The 24,449-nt window shown below is 41.5% G+C and overlaps 4 protein-coding genes across 4 annotated transcripts in view; 3 read left to right on the top strand and 1 right to left on the bottom strand.

The window, feature by feature from the left end:
* LOC117902351 (discoidin domain-containing receptor 2) overlaps window positions 1–24,449 on the top strand; it is a 148,500-nt gene that overhangs the window by 96,757 nt on the left and 27,294 nt on the right. The window lies entirely within an intron of this gene.
* On the bottom strand, window positions 15,230–15,916 carry LOC117902361. The gene has a single exon (XM_034813674.1). It carries the CDS (start codon window positions 15,868–15,870, stop codon window positions 15,499–15,501), a length of 372 nt encoding a protein of 123 aa, XP_034669565.1. The 5' UTR covers window positions 15,871–15,916; the 3' UTR covers window positions 15,230–15,498.
* LOC117902362 lies at window positions 16,082–22,515 on the top strand. The gene is made up of 2 exons (XM_034813675.1): window positions 16,082–16,428; window positions 22,481–22,515. Exon 1 carries the CDS (start codon window positions 16,147–16,149, stop codon window positions 16,417–16,419), a length of 273 nt encoding a protein of 90 aa, XP_034669566.1. The 5' UTR covers window positions 16,082–16,146; the 3' UTR covers window positions 16,420–16,428; window positions 22,481–22,515.
* LOC117902356 (uncharacterized protein CG1339) lies at window positions 19,313–20,677 on the top strand. The gene is made up of 2 exons (XM_034813668.1): window positions 19,313–20,434; window positions 20,492–20,677. The coding sequence occupies exons 1-2, from the start codon at window positions 19,355–19,357 to the stop codon at window positions 20,675–20,677; spliced, it is 1,266 nt and encodes a 421-aa protein (XP_034669559.1). The 5' UTR covers window positions 19,313–19,354.

The raw sequence follows: 24,449 nt of genomic DNA, 5'->3' as shown, positions 1-24,449 counted from the left end.
CGCTTATTGCGTACAAAACCGCAAAGCAAAATTTATGGCCATGCATATGGCTCTAAGAACCAAATTTTTGGCCAGTAAGAGATACAATTACAAAGATACTGCTACACCGCAGTACATCGCACTCATACGTCACGTTGGCCATTTCCGTGGGGCCAATTGCTGTCAAACGGCATATTGCTTTCGACTTATTCGAGCATTCACATTCGGGGAGGGAACATTCATTTTCTTATTGCATTCATTGGTTATGCAATCGAAGGATACCCAAGGATACACAGGTAGCATTTGACAATTGCGTGAAAACCCCCCAAAAATAGCACAACATTTCTTATTGGATTTCGAACACAAAAAAAAGCACAACAAAAAAAGACATTTTCGTTACGGAGAGGGGAGGGAAGAGAGGCAGGGAAGCAACATGCCACATGCCATACACGTCGTCTATTGATCCCCGTTCGACGTTTGCTGCTGCTTTAACAACAATGTCTATCATTCATTTATATAAGCTGAAAAGCAGGGCGAAAAAGCAGCAGAAAAGTAAGGAAAATTGTGGGAAAAGCTTGTTCATAAATGGGCGGGTAGAGGGGAAGCTCCCGCCATTGTTGTTCCTTTTCTGACATTTTTCTCGTTGACATTTTCATTAGCAAATTAATTTTAATTGATTACATTTTATGCGAAAGCAGCAGCAGCAGCAACCTCTGTAGCAGCCTCTTTGCTGTTGCGGTGTGTGTGTGCTGCCAATATATTAAATTACCAATTTATATGTATATATGGCCAAGAGAATCTCTCTGTATGTGTATGTATCTTTAACTTGGCAACACTCTACTTAGCTCACTTCAGGGCGGTCTTCTTTCTGCTCATAATTTATTCAATTTTGTCATTAAAGACACCTGAGAAGGAGACCTTCTTGGAAATTATTATGTGTTTGGGGCAAATTGAATTTCTATGAAAATTGATATATATTTATTGATTGGAACACCTGCTCGCTGACAATCACAATCACAATTGATAAGAGTTTGCAATCACCAGAGGATGAAATTTGAAACGATTGTGTTCGTATTTCTCTTATTTTCTGTATTCCCAGCAACCCAGTTTTGTTCTTTAATTACTGAAATATCAATGATTTTGTGAAGGTGTATAATTTTGATGATGAAAGAACTAATTACTAGCAATCCCTTGCTGTACAAAAACTCTGTGTAAATAAATTTTAGATTCGGGTTTTTTTCAATAAAAAAATTAGTCAAATCAAATACTTTAATATTTAACAATACCTACAAATATTTCAACACACAAAACACTTCAAAATAAATATAATCAAATTAATGTAAATATGAAAACATATGAAAGAAACTAATATGCAAATTTTTAATCTAAATGGGAAGCTATTAAATTAAAAAATGAAAATATTTTATCTAATAATGAATAATTTTTTGTTATATTTTAAATTAGTTTCGAAAAATTTGTATCCAAATGTAAAGCGAATTTCAGGGCTTTGCTTCTCTGAGTTTCCCATTTTTTGGCATTCATCTACTTTTGCCAATCAATTTCTCTTATTTCGAAGTTCATTTTCCAATTGGCAAATCCAATCTGGGCCTTTAACATTCCATCAGAATCTATGCTGGCATCTCTACTATTCCAATCACCACAATCTCTGACGAACCCTTCATTCAAATGCGTGACACCAACATCTGTGGCATAAAATTATTATATGCATTCTTCTATTATCCCTTTAGATAGGCCAATTTACAGCAGCAATTAGCATTTGCAAGTCCCAGTCGAAAGCCACATAGTCCCTTGACTATGCTGCTGCCCTGCAGGCTAGAAATTTCTGCTATTTGCCATACAAATTTACTAAGATTTCAGCCTGAATTCACTTAAACAAGATTTCTGCTACATTTGCCAACAGGCAAACAAAGCAAGGACCCCCAAGGCTGCAAGAGTAGATATAAAAAAAATAGCAAGAGAGAGAAACTGTAACCCATAGACAAATATGAAACAAAGAAAAAAATAGAGACTGAATAGACAGACAGAGCATCGAGAGAGCTTCCCTTCCATTGAGGACTGTTTGAATTCACAGATGGCAAAGGTGAGCGTATTCAGCGTACTCTCTCGTCTGAGGGCTTCCCCTCCAGCTAAGGAAAAACCACAAAGTGGGTAAAAGGTAAAATATGATGTACATACATATGTACAACATTACATACATATATGCTGCTCAAAATGCTACTGAAATGTCCTATCTAAGAGCCGGGCTCAGATGTTCCTCTACAAACACCACATTTTTCCACATATTTTCACACTCTCCGAACAGCTTTCTTCCACCCGGCTGCACTATGGACTATAAAGTAGTTTTGGCCACAAGCCAAATTTGCACCAATTTGCCAGTCATTCCTCGGATAGCCCCCAGACGCCTTGCCAAACTGATTTTGGCCTAAACTTGTCAGCCAAATAATTGTTGGTTCAGTGGGGGGCGAAGGTCCAACTCCTAAAGGACTCTCGAGCTCACAATTAAAATTGTATACTTAGCTAATGCGCTGCTGGGCTGCTGTTAGATAAAGAGGAAAATAGTGTGGAATATAGTGCTGCCCCCAAATAAAAAATAACGTATACAGACATGAGCCACACACCCCCTCGAGTGGGTGTGTGTCCTTTTTTGGTCAAAAAAGGAAGGGATATGTGGCAGTGGAAGTGGGATTGTCTTTCAGTTGTAAGTTCTACTTAGGAGAAAAGGGAAATGAGTTTATTGCTGCCAGTAAATATTGTGAAAATGTTTTTCCATTCTCCGAGTGTCGGCTTGAAATGCGAAAATCCTTTTAGGATTTCTGTGGTTTGTTTCTAGGACTTTCTTGGTTGAGGAATGCAGACCCTGCAGGGGACTACGCTCCAACATGTGGCTTAGCTGGATCCTCTTACCCTGAAGTGCCTTCTCTCATTGATTTTACAATTTTTGGCCAGTTCCTTTACAGATTGCAATTGCTTAAGATATTTTTTAGCTTACAGGATGGAGGAAATAATTTCTGCAATGCATATATTGACCTCAAACAGATGTTGGGCCACTGGCGTTTAGCCTGTCTGTCATTAAATGCTGAGTTTTGGTTAGGAAATTGTTGTATGTGAAACGAATTTACGCATGTTCAAAAAGGGAATTGTTGCTTTTGAATATTCATTTGATTGCTGAAGCTGCTCTTCCCCAAGAGCCCCAACAATCTTTTTGCCATTTACAGCACACATTTAGAGCAAGACAAAAATCTCTTAGCCAGCCGCAGCTCTATTATATCTATTTTGGTTCTTAAAACCCACGACCCAAAACAGACAGCGAAACGAGTGGCGAGTGGCAAGACGGTGGATGGCAGTGGAAATCCTTGTCTGAGCTAAAAAGAAAATGCTTGGTTAGCAAAAAAATGCAGAAAAAAACGAGAACGAAGGAAACGATGAGCCACTAGCAAGTGTTCAACTAATTTCAAATTAAACTCAACGACGTGGCATGCCGCCACCCGCCCCACCATCCACTGCCACCATCCTCTCTCCTCTATAAACTCGCAACGGTTGTGTCCTGCAAGCGAAGGACTACTACGACTACGACTATCACGAGCAATTTTTCAGCATTTAAACACTCAAGTGCCAAGCTAATAAACGATATTAGTGCCAAAGCTCATTTCAACAAATATTGTCAGGGTATCTGCAGTTGCATGTGAGCGTGTGTGTGTGTGAGGGTGTGTGTGTGTGTGTGTGTGTGTGTGGGATAGGAGCTGGATGGCAGCTCCTCCTGGGCTGCCAGTGCAAACATTTTCCAAACAGTTACCAAATAAAAATGATTAGGAACGTGACTAAGAGTGCGAAAAATGTTATTTACTTAACTGATGTGAGCTCTGGGATGGCACGGCAGGCTCCAGGGATAGGGATGGGGCACTGTGAGCCACTGTGTGGGCGTGTGTTGCCCCAATGCATTGGGGGAATATACATACACATGCAACACAGATACGAGACGACCGAAAAACTTTGCTGCATTGCGGCTGCCAAGAGAGAGAGAGAGAGACCGATAGAGGTTTGGGTGTGTGGTGGTGGGAAGAGTGTTGAAAAAATACTTGAAAATTACATGAGAACTGCACTGAACAGCAAATGGCAATAAATGACAACAGCGTATGGCAGCACACATGCACACCCTCTCAACCCCCCGCCCACGTTGACATTTTCTACAGTAGCAGCAACAAACCAAAAGCAGAAAACAGCAGCAGAAGCAGAAAATTGCATATCTTTTGTGTGTGGGGAGAGTGGAAGAGCTTTCACTGTGAATGGTTTTGGTTTCTGCTGATACCGTGTAAAAAAGTGGGGGGAAATAAAGAGAACCGATGGCTGAGTATATCCCGCAGATCTGTATAATATTATACTTCCCCTCCATAATCTATATCTATTTCTAAGGTGCCATCTCTGTCCGTCCCTGTCCATTCCTTTCGTCAGTTATTTCGCTTTTGCCACAGCTTCTTCTTGGGGATTTTCCAATTGGCAGAACTATTTTTGAACAATTTCTGCTGCCACGCAACGTTTCCCTGCCGTCCATGCCCCAGCCACATCCCCATCTTCCTTTTGGCACCTCTCACACTCATGGCCAAAAGAAGTACGGAAATGGCTCGCTGATAAGGTGTTTTGTTTGGTAGCAACGTCAGGAAAGGAAAAAGGTCAAGAAGCGAGGGACAAAAAAAAGCAAACTGCATCGTTATACAATATGTAAGGGTGCAGAGGGAGGTAAAGGCAGCTCGGCTGCAGCTTGACTATCCAGTGGGTACTCTGAAAAGTGTATTGGGTTTCTGCATATTTGGACAGAGTAAGCTTACAGCCACCCCCCACACAGAGAAATTGAGGATTGACCGAAGAGGCTCTTGGCGAGGGTAGACTCTATGGCAGAGAGAGAAGATAAATAGGAGAAGGAAGCATGCAGCATCATTATATCTGGAATTACTTCTTCGAAGTAAATTTCCATTAAATTTATGCTACAAATCAATCGAAAATATTCCAAAAGCTCCATGAAAACTCACACAAAATATTTAAAAAAATGTTGCAAATTCCTCGAAATTGGACCAACGCCTAGGAATCATCCTTGAAGCGTATGGCAACGATTTTTTAAAGCCGAGCAACTGAAAAATGCATTACGCTGTTTTTTGGGCTGGGCCACACATTTGTAGGAAGGATTCTCGCTGTCCCTTGCATCCATTTCTGTTTTACGAGTATTTCCATATCCTGTGGTTCCCTCAGCTTCCTTCGCATGGAAGCATTTCTCCGCATCTCCGTTCATCCGGTTTTCTCAGTTTCTCCGTTTCCTCCCCCACTGGGTTTTCCTTGTCTCCAGCTCTCCCTGCCTCTCCATTTCTGCAGGGCTCTCCATTTCTCTGTTTGTTGGCAGGAAATGTTGATAAAAGTGTTGCCAGCTGCAACAACGATGGCGACGGCAACGCTGCATGTAAATCATTTATGGTTTATGTAAGAACCGTAGCCCTTCCCAATCTTTCACCCATTCTCCCCTGGCATTCAGTGCATTCTCTCATCGAAGGCGTCGCTCCCTTCGCTCACAATGTGGCATCTTGGCCAACACTTAAGGATGATGATTGTTCAGGTAAATTCAGTTACAAATTGAAAGGTGCAACAAAAGGAGGGCTACGAAATTCCTGACAGAGAGTACTCTTCTGTACATTCAACACTCAGAGAAAAAGTGCATGTAAAAGGAAACACAGATATGTATGTTTATCATAAATATTAAAATAGCATTTAAATGTTGTGTAATACTGCTCATATTTAACTACAAATAAAGCACACTAAAAAAAATTTAATGTGTTAAATTGGCACTGAATATAATTATTATATTATTATTATATAAAATAATTAATTTACAAATGAAAATATTTAATTTAATTCAAAAAATATTTTCCAGTTAAATGTTGAAATGTGAGCAACACTTATCAGAAACAATTATAGGAATTCAAAGAACCAGAGCTACGTCTATGGATACCTACATACATATATCACTCAACCAATTAGGTACCTTTCTATTTTTCCACGCTTAAAGTAAACTAAAGCTATACTTCCTAGAGCACAGCTCCTTCCACAAATCCCTCATTCATTTTCTGAACAATCTCTGCGCTTGGATCTTTTCCAAAATCAATTACAGTATCATAATTTTGATGGAGTTTGCCCCATGATCTATTGATAAGTGGCGCCTGCTGTCTGCTCCCAAAAGTTCGACAATTGCATGGCTGTGTTGTAGAGGGGTCAAAGGGTATAAATACATATATCCCTGTCTATGTCTGCGTGTGGCAAGTGTTGGCCATGGAAGTGTTGCCCCTGTTTTCCCTGCATATTTCGTTATTAATTTTCATTTTGAATGACATGTTGACAGTCACTTTGACAGTGACAGCTCTCTGCTGCTGCTAAAACCCGGGCAACACTAGGAAGCGGAGTGCCACGCAGAGAGAGTGTTGCATGAAATGCTAGATAAAGTTGGTTTCCTGCTGTATCCTGGCAGCCTCCTGGCAGCAGCATGACAACACAGCAACAGCCAACATCCAGTGGATGTCAAAGGGTTTATAATATCCAAAAATATATATCCAAAAAGCAAACTGAAAAGTTGAGAACATCAAAACCGAAAATGTGCAGCAGGTGTAAACAGCACTGGATAAAGCTCTCTCTCTCACACAAACACACATAGAAATAGAGATAGCTCGCTCTCTCCTTCTTTCCCCCCGTTTCTGTGACTATTCCTGGCTTTTCTTTCTGACCAACAATGGGACAAAGTGGAGGGGACAGAGTCCCCTGTGCTGTTTGACAACTGATAAAACGAACGAACCACATTGCAGTCGACTCTCCTGCATCTTTAAATCTCTGTCCAGCTAATGGCATTTTTTATTTTAAATAAACTTCTGCCTTCACAGGATCTTTGCAGAACCAAATACAGCTACAGCTTCCTGAGGCTTGCCAGGCTTAAGCCTAGAGTGACATTCTCCTTCGGCTCTTTCTGCCTGTTTTCATGGCCTCCAGGGGGGCCTGTGTCCTGGTGCCTTTCGCTTTTCTGCTTTCTTAATTACCCCCCACTCGAAAGGCAGCAGCAGAAATGACTGAAAAATGCAGCTATGCAACAATTTGCAGACATGCAAATATTCCTCCAGAGGGTAGAGAGTGCTACGAGAGTGCTGCAACGAGTGGGCATGGCTGGGCTAGGACGTTGCTTGGATACTCTGCAAAGAGATTAAAGTCGGGTAACCTTCAATTGAAATAACCAAATGAACATGGACATTCCCTCCTAGATCTTTCGCTCCATAAATCCTGCTACAACCCAATGATTTAATGGCATTAGATTTGAACTAAATTCCTCTTCTCCACTTTCAACTCTTCTACCTAATCGCTTGCCCTTTCCAGCGCTGGGCTCCTCCTTCTTAAATGTACCTTCCCCCTTATGAGCTGCCCCCTTTCTGTGTACAACTTCAGCCTTGGCGCTGCCTACGTCTATATATGAGGGTTCCTTTTGGCATCCACCGTAGCGCATGTACTCGTGGAAAAAAAACACACATCCTTGACCATATTTACACTGGCTTTACAGGCGGTTATATTTGCTTTAAGCTTTTCTTTTTTTCTTGTTCTTTGCTTTTGTGTATTTTTTTCCTTGTTGTATGCCAAAACCAAATACAAAACTTGAGCAGCGAATGGAAGCCAAGGGACGGGGCGAAGGGAACTTGCAGCAAGGACACACCACGTTGTTGCCTTTAAAAAACATGCAGATGGAATTAAATTAAATCTGATTTAGTTTCTGTATAAGATTTTAAATTCGATTTATTTTGGATTACAATTTTCATTTTTATAAACTTTCTATCAGATCAGATTAATTTTTGCAATAAAATATCAACAGCCTGGCTCGTTTCGACATCGTTCCTAAGGTAGCCTAATGCTTTTCATTGTATTATATTTTCACGATTTAAAGCTAAACAAAACCTTTGCAATGACCAAAAAGTTGTATTCTCTGTTGTTTATTTGAGAGCTGCTTTCAGACCCGGTCCCCATGTCCCATGACCCTTGTCCCATGTCCGGTTTTCAACACCTTTTTCGCACATAAATTTTAATAACACATGCCACAGGAGGAGCTCCATTCCAATGGCAGGAGGAGGACCCATTCTCCATCCCTACTACGATTCCCATGCCACTACCAAGAGGATCCCCTTCCACTGCATGTAAATTGCACCCACACGATGTCAGTATACACAAATATATGTATATCCCTATATCCTCTGAATGGATATTATGGGGCGTCTGTTTGGCTGACTACTGGTGGAGGGGGAGAGGAGTGTGGCTGCAATACAAAACAATTCCCAAATGTAGCGACACGTTACCGTTGCTACAACGAGTGGCAGAGTTTCTGCTGCAGTTGGCAAACAAGTCAAGGTGGTAAATGGCAAATGGAACAAATAGCATACGAAGTACACATACAGAAGAGGGAGGCATAGGAGGGGAAGAGCAGTAGGTTCATTCCCCGCTCCATTGGACGGGGCTGTACTCCACTGGGAGCGACCTACATGACGCTCATTTTATGTCAACTATGCTACAAAAAAACAGAAAAAAACGTGGAAATACTATAGGCTCGATTATAGGATACTCTGTAAAAAGTGAGCTTACGGCTATGAAAATTATGTTGTGTAAATCTGAGCGAAATATTCTCCTGATGGTTGTGAAATTTGACTGTTCCATAAATATACCAAGATTTTAGATATCTATATAGTAATGGCAACAATATTTCTATGCTAAGATTAATAAATTTTGCTCATTCTTTTGGTAATATTCGCTATTTAGGTACAAAATTGCTTAAACGATGTATACAGAAAATTCTATAGGGGAAGTTAAAAACATTTAAACTCACGTCCAACACGTCCAAACAACTAAGGTTGAGGTTGCAATATTTGATATGATTTTTCGAAGTAAGTGGCTTGTCATTATACTAAGGCTCGGTACGCATACATCGCTCTCCGTCCTTGCGTTTGTGTGCGAAGACAGCAAACAAAACGGAACATTGAAATAAATTGGTATTGGTACGAATCATTGTTATACACGTGTACGTGATCGGCAGCGCCTTGTCTTATGCACAATAGATAGATCCCTTCGTGCTAGGAATACATCATCCCTCCGTATTTCTCTATAAACGCTTAGATTACATAATCTAATGACCCCTGATCCACCCATCTTTCACACTTTATAATGTCAAATGAGCTTTCAACTCTCAAAAATTAAGTGAAGCACACTCCCATTCCTAAAAAAGAGTAAAAATATGAAACCAAAAGGCCAGCGACCTTCCCAAAAAAACCGCACAGAGCTCCGCTGACAACAGCAAAAGGTAAAGGCAGAGAGCGTACCCCCATTCCCTGTTTGGGGGTGCCACAAACTGCAGTCAATACAACTATAAAATATGCAATGTTTGGAATATTTTGCACATGCCCCCCACATTCGCCACTTATATATAGTATATATCGTATATATACGCGATATGCAGACAAGTTTTTACTTCTATTTTTTTCAGAGCGGGGGAGGAGGAGGAGTCACCGGGGGAGCATATATTTTATGCATGCAGGTGAATTGATTCAATGGGCTGCCAAACAGCAGCACCAGGCAGCAGGCAGGCACCCAAAGGAAATTAGCTTGACAGGAAATTCCACACAATACAGAGAGAAAAACCATCAAAAGCCACCATACAGCCACCCAAAAACCACCATGCCACATGCCACACACACACACACACACGTGCATCGCACATAAAGCTCCTCCCGTAGGAACTGTACTGCCACTGCCACACATACTGCACAGAATGTCCGTTGACATTTCCCCACTCATGCAGCCGATTTTCATATTACATTTGGTTTGAGCTTAAATGACAAATGTGGTTGGTAAGCCGACGTCTGGGCCCGCGAGCTTCCTCCATGACGTCTGCCTCATGCCTCATGCTCCATGCCCCAGAGATCGTAGCCATGCATCCATTTATATGGACACATTTTCGGGGGCGGTGAAGTTGTGAGGCGTTTTCGTGGTTTCGTGGTATTATTGCTGAATGACAGACAGACCCTCCACTGACTGACTGAATGACTGACTCTCGTCTGTACGTCTGCTGTTGGGTTGTATATCTGTGTGCATTTACATGGCAGTGTGTGTCTGTGTGCTCTCTGCTGCTTCAATGTTTCTGCCTTCCCGCATTTGGCTTTGTGATTGTGATGGATTGTGGCATTGGCAACGGAGGAGTCGGTCCCCGCAATGACGACTGTTTCACTGTAATTTTTGAACTTTGCCAAACGCTAAAAAGAGTGAGAGATACAGTGATGGAGTGATTGGTAGCGGAAAAGAATGGCGGAGAATATATGGAAATATCGGAAAATTCTATGAACATTTAAAAGGAGAAGTAATGAAGAGAGAGCTCTTAAATTTTTTAATTAACAATGGCAGGGAAAACTGCCAATAAGTAATGACTTACGAAAATGCTTTCTTTAGATGGTATTCAACCCAGATGTTTACATATTTCCCCATTCTTGTACATGCCCTACCTACCCTAACCCCCTACCAATAAATACATGGCATTGCCTACCCGCTACTATTAACTCCCTGATTAAGACCAACTCATTAAAGACCTATTCCCCGAGTCCTTACCTTTATAATGATACCAAAGAGTTGGCTTGCCGCCAAAGCAAACTTCATAAGCAATCCCCAACCCATCACAGAGTGCAAAATGCAACACAAACCTACCCCTCAAGTTCTCAACTCGAATGCCGAGACCTATAAATAAATTTGCCATTTGCAAAAGTCACAAAGGGGAAAAAGGGGCAAACAGGGCCAGACAAACGGTGGAAATATTTGAAAATTAATGCAAAGATACACAAAATACGAATGAAAAAACACGCATACGCAGTGGTTCGCAGTCGAGGAAGTGGTGGAGAGGGAAAAGCAATAAAAACGGCAGTCCAATGACTTGAGGGAAAATGAAAGGGAAGGGTAGTAGAGACGAGGAGAAAATGTCGCTTTATGGACGACATTGTCAAGCAAATGGGGCAAATAATAGAAGGCCGTCTCTGGGACTTCGTTTGCCGCTGCTGGTGCTCTGACTGCTCCTAGCTCCGTTCCTTCTCTTTCCTCTGCTTCTTTCCTGGTTCCATTCCTGTTTTTTGTACCTGTTTCCAAGTCCTTCTCCTGCTTCTGCACCTATTTCCTAGCCCTTCTGCTGCTTCTTGCACCTTCTAGGCTTTACACATTGGCAAGCAATAAAAGAGCAGAGACATCGTTGGTTGGAGTCGCCGCTTTGCATTAGGTATAACCTGCACAAAAAGCTACAACTATACTTTAACTACAATTCCATTGATGCCCTTTTCTGAAAGGGGAAATGTTTTTAATGAAAGGTTGAGTCAAATTCTGGTTACGTTTATAAAAACGTTAGAAGAAAATGGTTAGAAACCAGATCACGATTTCAAAGTAATTGTAAGGAAGATGGGAACAATTTTATTAGGACTAAGTTTCCATACTTTATCCACCTGCTAATTTATACTTATATTTTCTTATATTTCCAGGTGAGTTTTAGCATGCTTAAAAATAACTTTTGTCAGAAAAATCATAAGCAAATCTCAAAGAAAAATAGTAAGTAAATAAATGTTTCTGCATCTATTTTCTGAACTCTAGAGGCTTTCTTCCTCTCCCTTCCTCCGCTACAGGGTACCCTTAAATTCCACACCCTTTCTGCGCTTCTTGATGCTATTTGCAATGCGATTTTAATTTGACCGCGTCTGACTACGACTACGACGATGTCGCCGCTTCGCGAAAGGCCTTTCCTTTGCCAAAGCAGCGGCGCAGAAACTTAATTTTCCACCGGCGCTAGTTGCTTTTGCTTTTTTTATTCGTTTTTTGCATTGGCAGCGCAGGCAAAAACTTTCGACTTTCCCGCCAGTTGCTGAAACTTTGGCCATTTTCGTGTTGCTGTTGCTCTTGTTGTTGTTGGCTATTTGTTGCTTCGCTGCGCCAGACGACGATGACGCTGACGACAAAACCAATCTATCCCTTTGCTTCCTTTCCCTGTCCCTAGGTTTCCCATTCCCAATTCCGCGTGGTGCTTGTGTTTTGGGATGACAAAATTTTAATATAGTCGGTAACATGCGACGGCCACATTGGCCGACTGCCATTTACTGTGGCTTCTAAGGAGGCTTCCTTCTTAGACCTAGACTTAAGGAAGAGACCCCCATGCTTGGCCGTGTCACTCAATTTTGTTACCAAGATAAATTTTATTCTATTGGTCTTTTTTTAAACAGGAAAAGAGGCTGGTCTTACTTCAACCCATAAGTGGGTGAGCACGATGAGTTTTCCAACGATGAAATTTTTATGATTTCATGGTTTAAACACAGAAATTTCGTTGTAGTCCTATTATTATTTTTTTACGTTATTTATTTTAATGTATTTCCGAATGTTTAAAAAAATTTGCAGTGCAATTTGCAGAAGCCACTAAGGTACAGATATACTGACTGAGTGCCGGGTATAAAAGTTTTGACGCATACGAAGCGTCTCACACACGTTCCTACTCGCTAATACATTTGTTTGTGATTTAATTAGTTTTTCTTTAATTTTGCTAACATTCTTTTTTGTAAATTCGTACTAAAATACCATCGGCAAAAGACCCATAGTTTATGCGCTCTTTTAACGCTTCATCGTTTCTCATTTTATCGAGCCTTCCATGCTTTTTATGAACTCTGGCAACTCTGGTGCGCGCCCCTTGTAAATTGTCTCTAGTCCGTTTTGGGGCATAACCGTCTCTGATGCTACTTAAGACGTTTTTCTTTGACTCAACTCAGCCCCACGCCTGGACCTGCAGTGTATCTCCCCTCCAATGGTGTCTGGCCTTCCTCTTTTTTTTGGCAAATATTTTGCGTTTTGGCAAAATGACATGCCTTTGGGAGAGGGCATATCTTCTTTTTGTCTAAATTCAGTTTATGGTTAGTTTTTTCCCCTTCAGATTGCGTACTTAGCCGCCGTTTCCTGGGGGAAATTAAAATGTGCTTAACGGAGTAAATAACCGAACGAGAAACAGGGGGCCGGATGCTTTAAGAAGGGCACAAACTTTGACATTGAGAATGGTAAAAGTTGTTATTTTTGGGGAATTTATGTCATTTCTTGATTGTGTTCTTGATTGTGGAAGATGCAAATTTTTGTACTTTGGGAGCTTATATTATAAATTCTAAGGAGTTAGAGGTGCACGAAGGCCACATTCTCCATTCCCTATTTTTGGCAAAATTTGCTCCTATCTATTCGCAGTTTAATATATGTACATATGTATCTTTCTGAAGACCTTTTTCCTTCCAATTTCTACTACCTTTTGCTGCACATTTTGATGGCTTCTTTTTTCTGTGACTCTGTTTGAGCATCACAAATATTATTTCATTTGCTTTTGCAATTTTTCGCGCTCTAGGGGCGCCATGTTATTCGAGTGCATATATTGACAATAGGGGAAATGGCAGGAGGGGTAGAAATCGCTATCCATCGTTCATGTCGTCTGGCATTCGCATTGATTTCGGGTTGATGCACAAATATCACTCTTTTCTCTGGTTCCGCCCCTCTATTCGATTCGCTGCGCCTTTCGCAATGCTAATGAAGTGCTTAAGGGGAAAGGGATGTATGGGGGAGGGCCTGACAGTTCAATGACTCGTTTGCAAGTTAAGTGCATTCATGGGTGTCGTCTTAAGTGCATGTCATTCAACTGCAAAGATTTACAAGTATCTTTTAGCAATCAATATTTTTATGATACATATATGTACATACATATGTATGTATGTGGTAATCGTTTGACTTCAAGGGTATAGTTTATTTGAGAAAATGGTTGTTATAGGTAGAAAGGAACCATGTGCCTTCGGAAAAAATGAAGAAACAACTTGTGTTAAAGTTATAAAAATAAATAAAAGTTCGTAAAATGCAAAAATCAGATGAAAACTAATCAAACTTAAATAGTAAATTCGAAAAATTTTGTAAGAGTTCCAATAAATAAATGGCAAGCATTAAGATATTAAAACAACAGAAATACCATAAATAATATTTAAATTACTAAAATATACAAAAATCCCAAAACATTGAAAATCGAAACTTTAGGATTCAGATTCAAAGAAACGTAAAATGAAGAAAACAAATTCTGTAGAGCATCAGGTTACCAAAGATTAAGGAAAAATTCATGAAATAAACTCACAGCAACTTTTTAATCTCATTTTTGTATGCAATTTTAATTCAAAAGTTGCAAAATTTGTTATGTATCTCTTCTTATTTGAGGTTTTATTTATCCGTAATTTCAACTCAAATTCAAATCCAGGTCATGACCCTTTAACTTTGCACCTCTTACCCAGAAAGCGACAGCCTCTCTATACCACATTTTATACACAATTTAAGCAGAAGATAGCCTACAGTTATTTGGGTGTGAAAATAAAACACAGGGCCAAGACGGGCTAAAAATAAGAAAGAAACGAGAAGGGACGTGTGAGACGCTTCTTACGCGTCACAACTTTTATACCCGGCACTCAGTACTACATCTGTACATTAGCGGTTATTTGTGAAATTTTCAATATTTTCTTCATCTGTCATCTACATCTACAACACTTCTCACACCAACACGCTCCTTTAGCTCGCCGCCCTTCCTTAGACCCACACACTGCAGACTCACGGCAGAGGCAGAGCAGAATGAGAGAATGTACAAAAAATAAATATAAGCTGCGGGACGGGGTGGGTTTAGCCACTGCAAATTAATTTCTTCATTGTGGCTATAATAATGATCCAATCGGATCCAATCGGATCAATGGTGATCTGATAGATATGGTCATTCCCTACGGAATGGCGTTTTTAGCTTTCTGTTATCTTCAAAATTGTAGATTTGGGAGGTTTTCGCCCTTTTGCGGGGGCGGAAAGGGGCGTGGCTCATTTTTTAAATACACTTATAACAGTGTGAGCACACAGAAGTCTGGATGCAAAATTTGGTGGCTCTAGCTTTTATGGCCTCTGAGATCCAGGCGCTTAACAAGACGGACGGACGGACGGACAGACGGACGGACAGACAGACATGGCTCAATCGACTCAGCTACTGAATCTGATCAAGAATATATATACTTTATGGGGTCGGAGACGTTTCCTTCTGTACGTTACAAACATTCACTTTGTGCACAAATACAATATACCCTATTTACTCTTCGAGTACCGGGTATAAAAAGCAGCGATATGGTTTATTAAATTTTTGAAGCCCGAGGCCGACCCCAACCACACGGTGGGCGTAGAGTTATGGAGGGTTTGTGGGGCTGTGTGCCTCGAAGGGCAATTGAATTTGGAAGCCATCGCATGACATCGCATCGATGGTGAAAATTGTGCTAATGATTACTGGCGGAGTCTTTCGTGCAGTAGCAACAAAGGAAAGAAAGTCTCTCTAGCGCTTTTTGTGGACGCCACTCGAGACTGTCTGGAGAGGAGCGACGACTTCGAAAGATACTTTCAAGTGACCAAAGTTGATTGGTGGTTCACTGCTGCCAACTCCCGCTGTGACTGAGTTCTCAGATGCTGATGCTGTGCCTCCCAATACATCTCCAGCCACGCATCGCCCTGCCGTTCACGGGTATCCACTGGCAGAAACCCTTCCATTAGATCCATTTCGATCTCATCATCCTCATCGTTGGGTAGCACAATGGGCTTGGCTCCAAACACCAGTGCCAGCTTATAGATACCCAATGCCACGAGACTCATGAACCAGCCCAGAATCACACCAAAGGCCATGCATGAGGCGGCCTTAATGAAGTAACCAAAGGTCGTGTGGAGTTCGCAGTGGAAGTGGGCAATGCGTTTCGACAGATCTTCCAGATAATCCATTTTTTTGATTTTGCCTGAATTAAATTTTGGATATTTTGTGTAGAAAAAATTATTGGAAAACTATTTCAAAATGTATGACACACGGAAAGTCAATTTAGGGATGAAAACAAAGAAAAATACGACTCGGATCAACCATTGCCATGATAAATAGTCTCGGATAAAAGTTTTGCTTAACGTTTCTGTAGTGTAAATATTCCCTGAGTTTTCCTTCAGTTCCAAAAGTCAGTTCAAAGTATTGTTTTGATCTACTTACATGCCAAAAAAAGTCCAAGCAAAATGGTTATCCTTAATCCCATTGAAATTGTCTGCGTCTATGTGGTGCAGCCCATCATTGACTTCCTGGGCTACCTCCTGGAGGTGCACTACGTGGCCTATCTGTCGGGTCTGGCAGTCATTGGGATCATCATCGGACTCCTCTTCAGCATTATATCGGTGATCTGGTATAAGAGCACTCACGGAGATGAACCCAAGCAGGTCCCAAAGGAAGAAACACCCAATTTGGAGGGTGTTTACATTCAAGAAGGTCCCTCCAAGAAGAAGGACGACTAGAAACAGATGAAGAAAACAAAGTACACAGGCGTTGCGCTCTCTCTCTCCCTCTCTCTCAATCTTACACAAATATGTCAAGGGGTGGCACAGACGTTGACTAAATAAAGCGCATCTAAAGCGCATCGATGTGGATTCAAAAAACCCTCCAAAAAAGTTTACCATAAATCATATCTATGGTTTCATACGCTAACCAATTTTATTTTCACTTTCCCAAAAGAGACCTTCCGAAGTTCTTTCTTCACAGAAGTTAAATTTCCCCCAGAACCATTCCTTCACTGCGTTTCGACTGCATTGTGTGACTCTTCACTTGACAAGGGACTCCTTTCCATTCAAGACACTGTGTTACCCGCAGTTATTAGCCTACTTTCCACAATTTGGCAACGTTGCAACGTCTCTATCGCTCTCACACTCTTTCTCTCTTTTGTTTGGGTGGATACTCTCATTGTTTTTTAACGTACCCCTCCCCCAACCCGGAGGCATTGTCTAGTTTTGAGGCAAAGCCGCAAGCTGCCGTTTACCACCCAACCACTTGAGCAAATGCTTACAACATTTCAGAAACAGAAACTCAGACGCGAGAAGCCCCACTACCTCCTTCCCGTCCACTCATTGCCCTTTTTTGAATACCCTGTAAGTAGATGGAGTGTAACGTCATGTTGTGTTGGGGGAAATATTGGCAACAAATGGCAGAAGGAGAGAGGACTTTAGGATAGCATACGTCCTAGAGACAATTGTAGAAAATACTTTGGTATTTTGGCAGTCACTTCGCATCTTTTATAAATTCCATGGAGGAGCACCTCTTCTCAATCTTGGAAAATCGTTTATTTTAGACAATTCTCACATTTAAAAATATGTATGTTAACAATGTGAAAAACAGGACACGAGGTGTATTTTTCCAAATAAAACCCTCTTAAATGGCTTGTAAATATTTTCAGTACCAGTACCAGGGTATCCCACAGTCGCTTCCCTCAACTACCATCTCTTGTCTACTTTTGTATTCTTCTTTTCGGAGAGCAAGTTATAATTGCAAAAAAATGTATTTCAGTGCAATTTAAGGAAGAGGGATGAAGAGTGATGTAGAAATGGAAGAGAAGGAACAGCAGAGTAACGGAGTAGCAATGAAAGAAGTCTCCGTGAAAGACAGTAGCGGGAGCAGTCCCGGCATATTGCCCGTCGCAGAAAATTTGAAAGAGAATCTGTAGTCTGAATGAATGGCAAATGAATGACAGACAAAAGTGTAGTGCAGAGGGTGAGGGCATTTAATCACGAAAACCAGCACCCACACCCCAAAACTCATTCCACACAAACTCCCCACCCAACACACCCCACCTAGGCCGATGGCGTCGCATAATTCATTTAGTGGGTGGCACTGAATGCAAAGCTTAGGCTGGGTGCTTAAGTGGGTTGTGCAGTGGTGCTGCAGCATTCGGGTGGGGAAGGGCGTAGCCGGCACCCAAAGGCGCTTAGGGAGCAGCCATAACTGAAATCTAGTCAGAGGTCCCCACCACCCCCATAATCATAGGCGAGACACAAAACAGCTGTCAATGGGTCTTGGAACTGAAACTGGGACGAAGCCGTGGAACATTTTTCGGCTAAATGCAGCAGCCACCCCTCTGCGGACATAAAACTTTACAAAATGCACTTTGACATGACCCAAGCCACCCTACAGTTTCTGTGGGTAAGCGGTGAGGGGTGTGCATGTGGTACGTGCCTTAATTGATACAAAAATAGCGCGAAGAAAGTCCTGTATCGAAAGGGGGGAATGAAGTATGAGTGTGCACACAGTGAATCAATCAAAAGAGCTTATCAAAAACGTGTGTTAATATTCCAGAAAAAATCCCCAACCCTCTCTCTTATATTCCCCTCCAAAAAACCAACTTCCATCTATCACGGAAATCAATTTATTCCTCACAAGTCTTAACCCTTTCTGTGTATTTCTGGGTATCTACTTTTGGCTATATCCCCATAGAAATGTCAAAACTCTCCACTTGTCAGTCGCTTCCCCATTTTGTGTGTGTGGCGCAGATTCATTAAGATTTTTCATTTCATTGAAACATGAGGATTTTGAGTAGAATTTTTCCATCATATACGATAGAATACAGAGTGGCACAGCCGCAACCGTAGCCACCGCCACCGCCACCGCCTCTGCTGCTGCTGCTGCTGCTGCCATAGAAATATATTTACAATTTTTCCAGTGACGTGCGTAATGATGCTGCAGCGGCTTAGAGATGAATGGGGGTCTGGCTCTCTTGGCTCTCCTGCCTCCTGGTTGAGTGGATGCCACTGCGAATAGGGATTTTCGAGTTGGATTCCATGCGCATGTTGTTGCTGCTGTTGTTGTTGGTTGGCTTTTTGCGTTGTCTAGGCAGCGCTTCAGCTCACATTTTTCCATATGCAATCCAGGCGATGGTTGCATTTTCCGGCCACTCATTTTACAACACAACCTCTGGGATGGATTGCGTCTCTCGCGCATCCTCCTCTGTCTATTTGTCTGTCTGTCTGCCTGTCTTTCAGTCTCAACAGAGGAAAACCTTGCGGTGCATTGAACTTTCCATCTCGTTTTGAGCAGCACTCGGGTGTTGCCTGCAGTTCATTTGCTCTTTCGTTGTTGTGGCTTCGTGAGGAGTTCCGATATTTAATTCGGAATTTCACATTTCATATTTTTCATAACTTTTTGTGCGTTTTTTAATTAATGAATTAGTAACTTTTCAATTATACTTTCGTTTCTCTAGCTTTCCCACTAAATATTTCCATTATTCAACCAGTTTTTCTTTCCAAAACTTTCCATTCAATTCCATTCCAACACACAGAGCTAATGCCTTAATTTATGAAAATGACTCCACTAATGACACATCATTCCCTATAAATACCCTAAAACACGTTACCAAAACCCGCTGGGAAAACTCCGTCACTCCCTACAGTCATCCACAATGTGGCCATGTGGAATAAAGTCGAATATGAGCGACAGCGGAAAAGTGCTACACATGTGGGCTATCGAATTTTCCTCAAGTTCACCGCTTGGTTTCTCTATGGCATTGCCTGTGGCTGCAAGTTTTTTAAAGCAAAGTGGAATCCAGTGGAAAGACGCATCGAGGAGCGACACTACAATCGAATAGTATACAAACTGATAATTATCCTGAAGATAGTTCTCATTGCGAGCCAATATCTGATGTATTTTGTGATGTTTTTGGCCGTCTACATTCATTATTCGCTTGTGGAGAAGAGCAGTGCCCAGAATTTCTTGATGGGCACCTTTGCCCAGGGCATCAACTATAATGTCTTTCGGCGATTGGTCATCTTCTTGCACTTAAAACAGGATCGCATATTCGTGAGGCAGACGGTGAATGAGATCCTGCAGATTTCGGAGGATATTGAACAAAAGTTTGGCCTCATCTATCACTGCGATGCGAGTCTTTTGGGTGTGTATTTCCTTAAGCTGTTCCTCCTCTACGTGTACATGGTTTCATACTGGTACAAGTCGTACTTTTTGCTCATCAATCTGCTCTATTGGCTGCTCCTAGAGTATTGCTTCATGGGTTGGTTCCTCTACCAGCAGCTGCTCCTCAATTGGTATCGAAATATCACCCTATTCCTGCAGCGTTTTATCGATGATCATGAGGATAGAGAGAGGATACTGGGTCGCTATCATCGCCGTCTGTTCTGGCTGTTTGAGCTCCATTTGCGTATCAATAATCTCCATAGGAGCATCAACGACAACCTCTCGTGGCTGTCCACCTCCATCTATCTGATGATATTTGTCTGCAGCTTTAGAATGGAGCTGCTCATCGAGTGCATCATGTTCGGAGAGGATGAGCTGGAGAATAAGCTCTACATCATTGCCGATGGCGTTCTAGGTCCCGTTCTCATACCCCTTCTATATGTCCTGCTAATAGGGTTATGCACAGATCGCTTGCGCGATGCAGAGCTTGTGCTGCAGCAGCAGATTGTCATCATTCATGGGCTGTACATCAGGAAAGACCCCTCCCGCACTCTAGCCATAAAGGTCCTCTACAATGAGGTGAGTTCTGTTTGGGTTTTAGGCTTAAAATCTCTCTAATTGATTGGATTTCCATAGCACACCTCTTTGATCATTCATCAGAAGTTGGAACCGCTGCAGAATTTAATTATTTTGGGCACAACGTGTGATCGGGAGTTTGCTTTTGATTATCTCTTAACGTCGATCCTTACGGCGGTCTCATTTGTGCAATACTCCCTATCGTGCGGTGATTATCCGATTAACGAGTGTGCCACACATAAGTAGGACAAGTGTAACGGGCAGAATATAATAATAAATGATCGATAAACGATAAAAATCTGTGAGAATTAAGTTTTGAGATTGTTTTATTTTTATGAATCAAAACTTTCGAATCATCTTTCATACAAATTTGATAAAGATTACACCACCCGACACCATTTTTACTCAAGGAACCAAACCCACTTTTAATGAAAGCTTTGGGAAATTCGAAATGAACTGATGACAATTTTGTTTTTTTTCTATGGCAGAATTTTTTTTAAGAATTTTTAAATTCTGTTGTGTTTTTTTTTTAAAGTCTTTTTCAGAGGTAGTGGTTTGTTATTTCACAAAAATGTAGTATCTTAAATCTGGTTGTAAAGAACTTTGTTTATCTGAAAAAAGTTTGATTTTGTCGAGTCGTGTTGTTAATCCAATTATAATCGATCACTATTATGTACATATATTTTATAGCATTTCTTTATCGAGTTTTTGCAGAAGACTTTTGGGAAATGCCTTATCGAACAGTTATACACTTCGGCATAGTTATCCCCCATTTTCATTCAATCCGATAACTATTACATTCATCTACATTTCCATTCTGTGACCTTTTTCTCTCGCAATATTTCAAATTCTTTAACCAAATTCATGCAAGCATCTGCCAGACCCACACTTTCGCACGCCATTTATCAATAACTTATCACGCAGCCCTCATACCCTGCACTGACACCCACTCAATGGACTCTGACGCCAAGCTGCTGCCTATCTAGAGGGGAGACCAGCAACAGTTCAAACAATCAACAGTCACGTACAATTTTTGACGGTCTACTTTTTGGCTAAAAAAGAACAGAAATGGAAGGCCGGAGAGTACGTGAAATATTCAATTTTTGGATACATTTTGCCGGTACATTTAAATATATTTTTACAACCCCACAAAGGACGTGAACATGGACCCCACGTGCAGGCGGACCGCTCCATAGACGATAAAATAATAATCGATTTAGAGTTTGGTTAGAGTGTCGGGCGGCCCAGACCCACAACACATCCGCGGGAGCATTCCTCCTTCCCCCACCACCAGACGTGAAAAAATGGAGCAGCTCCTAGGGGGGTGCACTTCCTGCGGAGAATCGATTTCTCTTGCTCTCCTCAGACGCTGGAAAATTTATGCGAATTCGAATTTGATATGGTTTAAACTGTTTGCCTAGGCAACGAGACTACAACGACGACTACGGAGACGACGTCAGCCATGCAAATGTTCTGATAAGAGCAGCAGCCCCCCGAAAGGGTAGGGCGTGGCTTTATGCCTATGGCTTTGTCGCCTTTTTAGTGGAAAATTAATTTGCTATAATTCATCAATGGAGCAAAAGGAAGCGGAGAGAGAAATAGCAAGGCACAGACAGAGTTGGCTGAATGGCAGCCTGGCAGAAAGGATTATTTTGCATAAAAAATTGTGGCACTTGTCGAATTTTTTGCATAGTCTGCGTTTGGTTTGCTGCCTGAAAATACTCCTCCAAATGTGCTGGCTGTGAGGGTGCCTGTGTGGGTGTATAAGTGTGTGAGTGACGCACGTTGTATAATTTATGGCTGCACATTTATTTTATTGAGTTTAATGTGGGCACAGTTGTTCCTGCCGTTGCGGCTGCTGCTGCTGTTGCCGTCGCCATTTCGGAAGGTGCAAAGGTCCCACACACAGACAGAGGTAGGGGTGGATGGAGAAGAGGCAGAAGAGGGAGACATGTCTGTGGGTTTGAAGGGCAGCTTGAGGACGGGGGCAAATGGGTAACCATTTGAAGGCTTTGTTCTGGCTGAGAAAATGTATTAAATCAGCGTGCAACAATTCAGGGGTAGTGGCATGCGGCTTTCCTTCGGTTCCTGGCACTTCAATAAATTGGAACCAACGTAAAGCCCTCTTCGGGATAACTATAGTGCTGAAAAACATTTGGTACTTAAATTAAACTTAAATTCTTACAAAATAATTGTAGGCTTGGAAGTCTTCTTCGACAAGATTTACTGGAGCAAGTATTCCTAGGAACAGAATCATATAAAACGAAGGCAAAACTCAGTCTCCCAGCTACGAATGTTCACAGTTCCCCGCATATCCGCAAAAGCCTCCATTTCCATTAATGAAAAAGTGCATGACATTAAATTTAATAATGTCAATTAAATTAAATATGTTCTTCAAGCAGCGCAAACAAATTAAATCGTTAGCCCCCAGTAAATTCGCAGCAGCCTCATGGCCGAATGAAAAATAGAATCCACTCACTCCCGGGAACTATTCTGCCTCCTGCTACCCCCTATTCGTTTCTCCTATTCGCATTTTCCACCAGCTAATTAAGCATTCAAAAACGTTTTGGCAAAAAGTTGAAATTAGGTTGATCTACGGGCGGGTAGGGGGCAGTGGAGTGGCTAAACCATATCTGGGGGTCCACAGTAGTGTGGTTCGAGATCTGTCGTCCGAGGGGAGGGGAGCGAAAATTCCAAAATAAAGATGATGCAGCAGTGCGCTCATAAATTATGGCAAATTATTAAGCAAAAGTCACCAAAAACAGGAAAACTTTTTTGCCTCCGCACGCACCAGCTACGCGACAGCCCGACCGCCCGAACGCCCCTCACCATCATCCAGCTACGCCGAAACATGAAAGTCAAACTTAAACATTTTAGAAGTTTGGGGAGTAAGTAGAGAATGATTTATTTTTATTATTATTGGCGGTGAATTTTAAATCAAAAAGCTCTCTCTCTCTCTCTCTCTTTCTGTTTCTGCCGACTGACGGACCCCTACCACCTAAAAGTATGCTATACATTTTGTAAGCTGCTTTCGATGTCGAAAATACGGCGGCAGCTGCCTTTGTCATTATTAATAACTGTTAATTATTCACCATTATATAACTAGTCTGTGCCTCAGCTACGCTACTCGCTCCTTCCCTCTCTGCCGTATGATGAGGAAGAGCGACATTTCGAGCACGTTTCGAAACTTCTTTGCTTTTGGCGTCTCGGTGCCTCTCTGTTGCTCCCACCCACTAATCCATCTTCTTGCAACTTCTCTCTCTCTTTTTCTCTCTCTACCCGTCTGTCTTTTTCTCCGCCTCTCACTCTGTCATTGCCGCTCGAGTAATTCTCTTCTTTCATATTGTTTGGGCACCATATTTTATGTGCTCCTTAGTTAACGCCAATGTCGATGTCTATGTCTTGTCCCTCTCTCTCTCTCTCTGTCTGTTTCTCTTTCTCTACAACTATCTCCCTCTTGCTCTTGGTCATATTTACATATTATTAAAAAGTTTTCCGAAGCTCAGACAACATTAAAAAAACAGAGAAAAAGTGAGGACTAAAGGATGTAAATGAAAAGTGTATCGACATGGCGATATCCTATGATATCCTATTGGTGGATTTTATGACACAAAATAAGCTTACAAATCTTGGAGCTTGGAATTGTTAACGATTTCTATGATTTTTGGAATATATTTAGATTAGATTCTCCTCATTCACTTTTCCTTTCTCTGTAGCATATCCTCCATACTCGCTCAATACCCCTTGAAAAAAGAGCGATGAAAAGTAAACTTTTCTATTTTGCCTCCTCTAGACTCTGAAGTTATTGAAAATTCATGAATAATTGACATTTATTGCAGTTGGCACAAATGATGGTCGATAATGGAGGAACGAAAGAAGGGATGGGTTGGGGGGCTGCTCCTTCTCTGGAGGTTCTCTCTCTCTCTCTCTCTCTCTCTCTCTGCTGTCTCTCTTTGTGTGTGTGTGTCTGCATTTTATAGACATAAATATTAAAGTAGCTTACGTACTTAATTGTAAA

Source organism: Drosophila subobscura, chromosome U (assembly GCF_008121235.1).
Source record: "Drosophila subobscura isolate 14011-0131.10 chromosome U, UCBerk_Dsub_1.0, whole genome shotgun sequence".
Taxonomy (NCBI): Eukaryota; Metazoa; Arthropoda; class Insecta; order Diptera; family Drosophilidae; genus Drosophila; species Drosophila subobscura.
Note: the sequence above shows the minus strand (reverse complement) of the source record. Positions and strands in the feature narration are given on the sequence as shown.

Excerpts from the sequence above, each read along its gene's own strand:
- LOC117902362 (XM_034813675.1), top strand. The coding sequence starts at position 16,147 with ATGGTTATCCTTAATCCCATTGAAATTGTCTGCGTCTATGTGGTGCAG.
- LOC117902356 (XM_034813668.1), top strand. The coding sequence starts at position 19,355 with ATGTGGAATAAAGTCGAATATGAGCGACAGCGGAAAAGTGCTACACAT. Across the intron at positions 20,435-20,491 it reads TAAAGGTCCTCTACAATGAG|CACACCTCTTTGATCATTCA; the intron begins GTGAGTTCTGTT and ends GGATTTCCATAG.
- LOC117902361 (XM_034813674.1), bottom strand. The coding sequence starts at position 15,870 with ATGGATTATCTGGAAGATCTGTCGAAACGCATTGCCCACTTCCACTGC.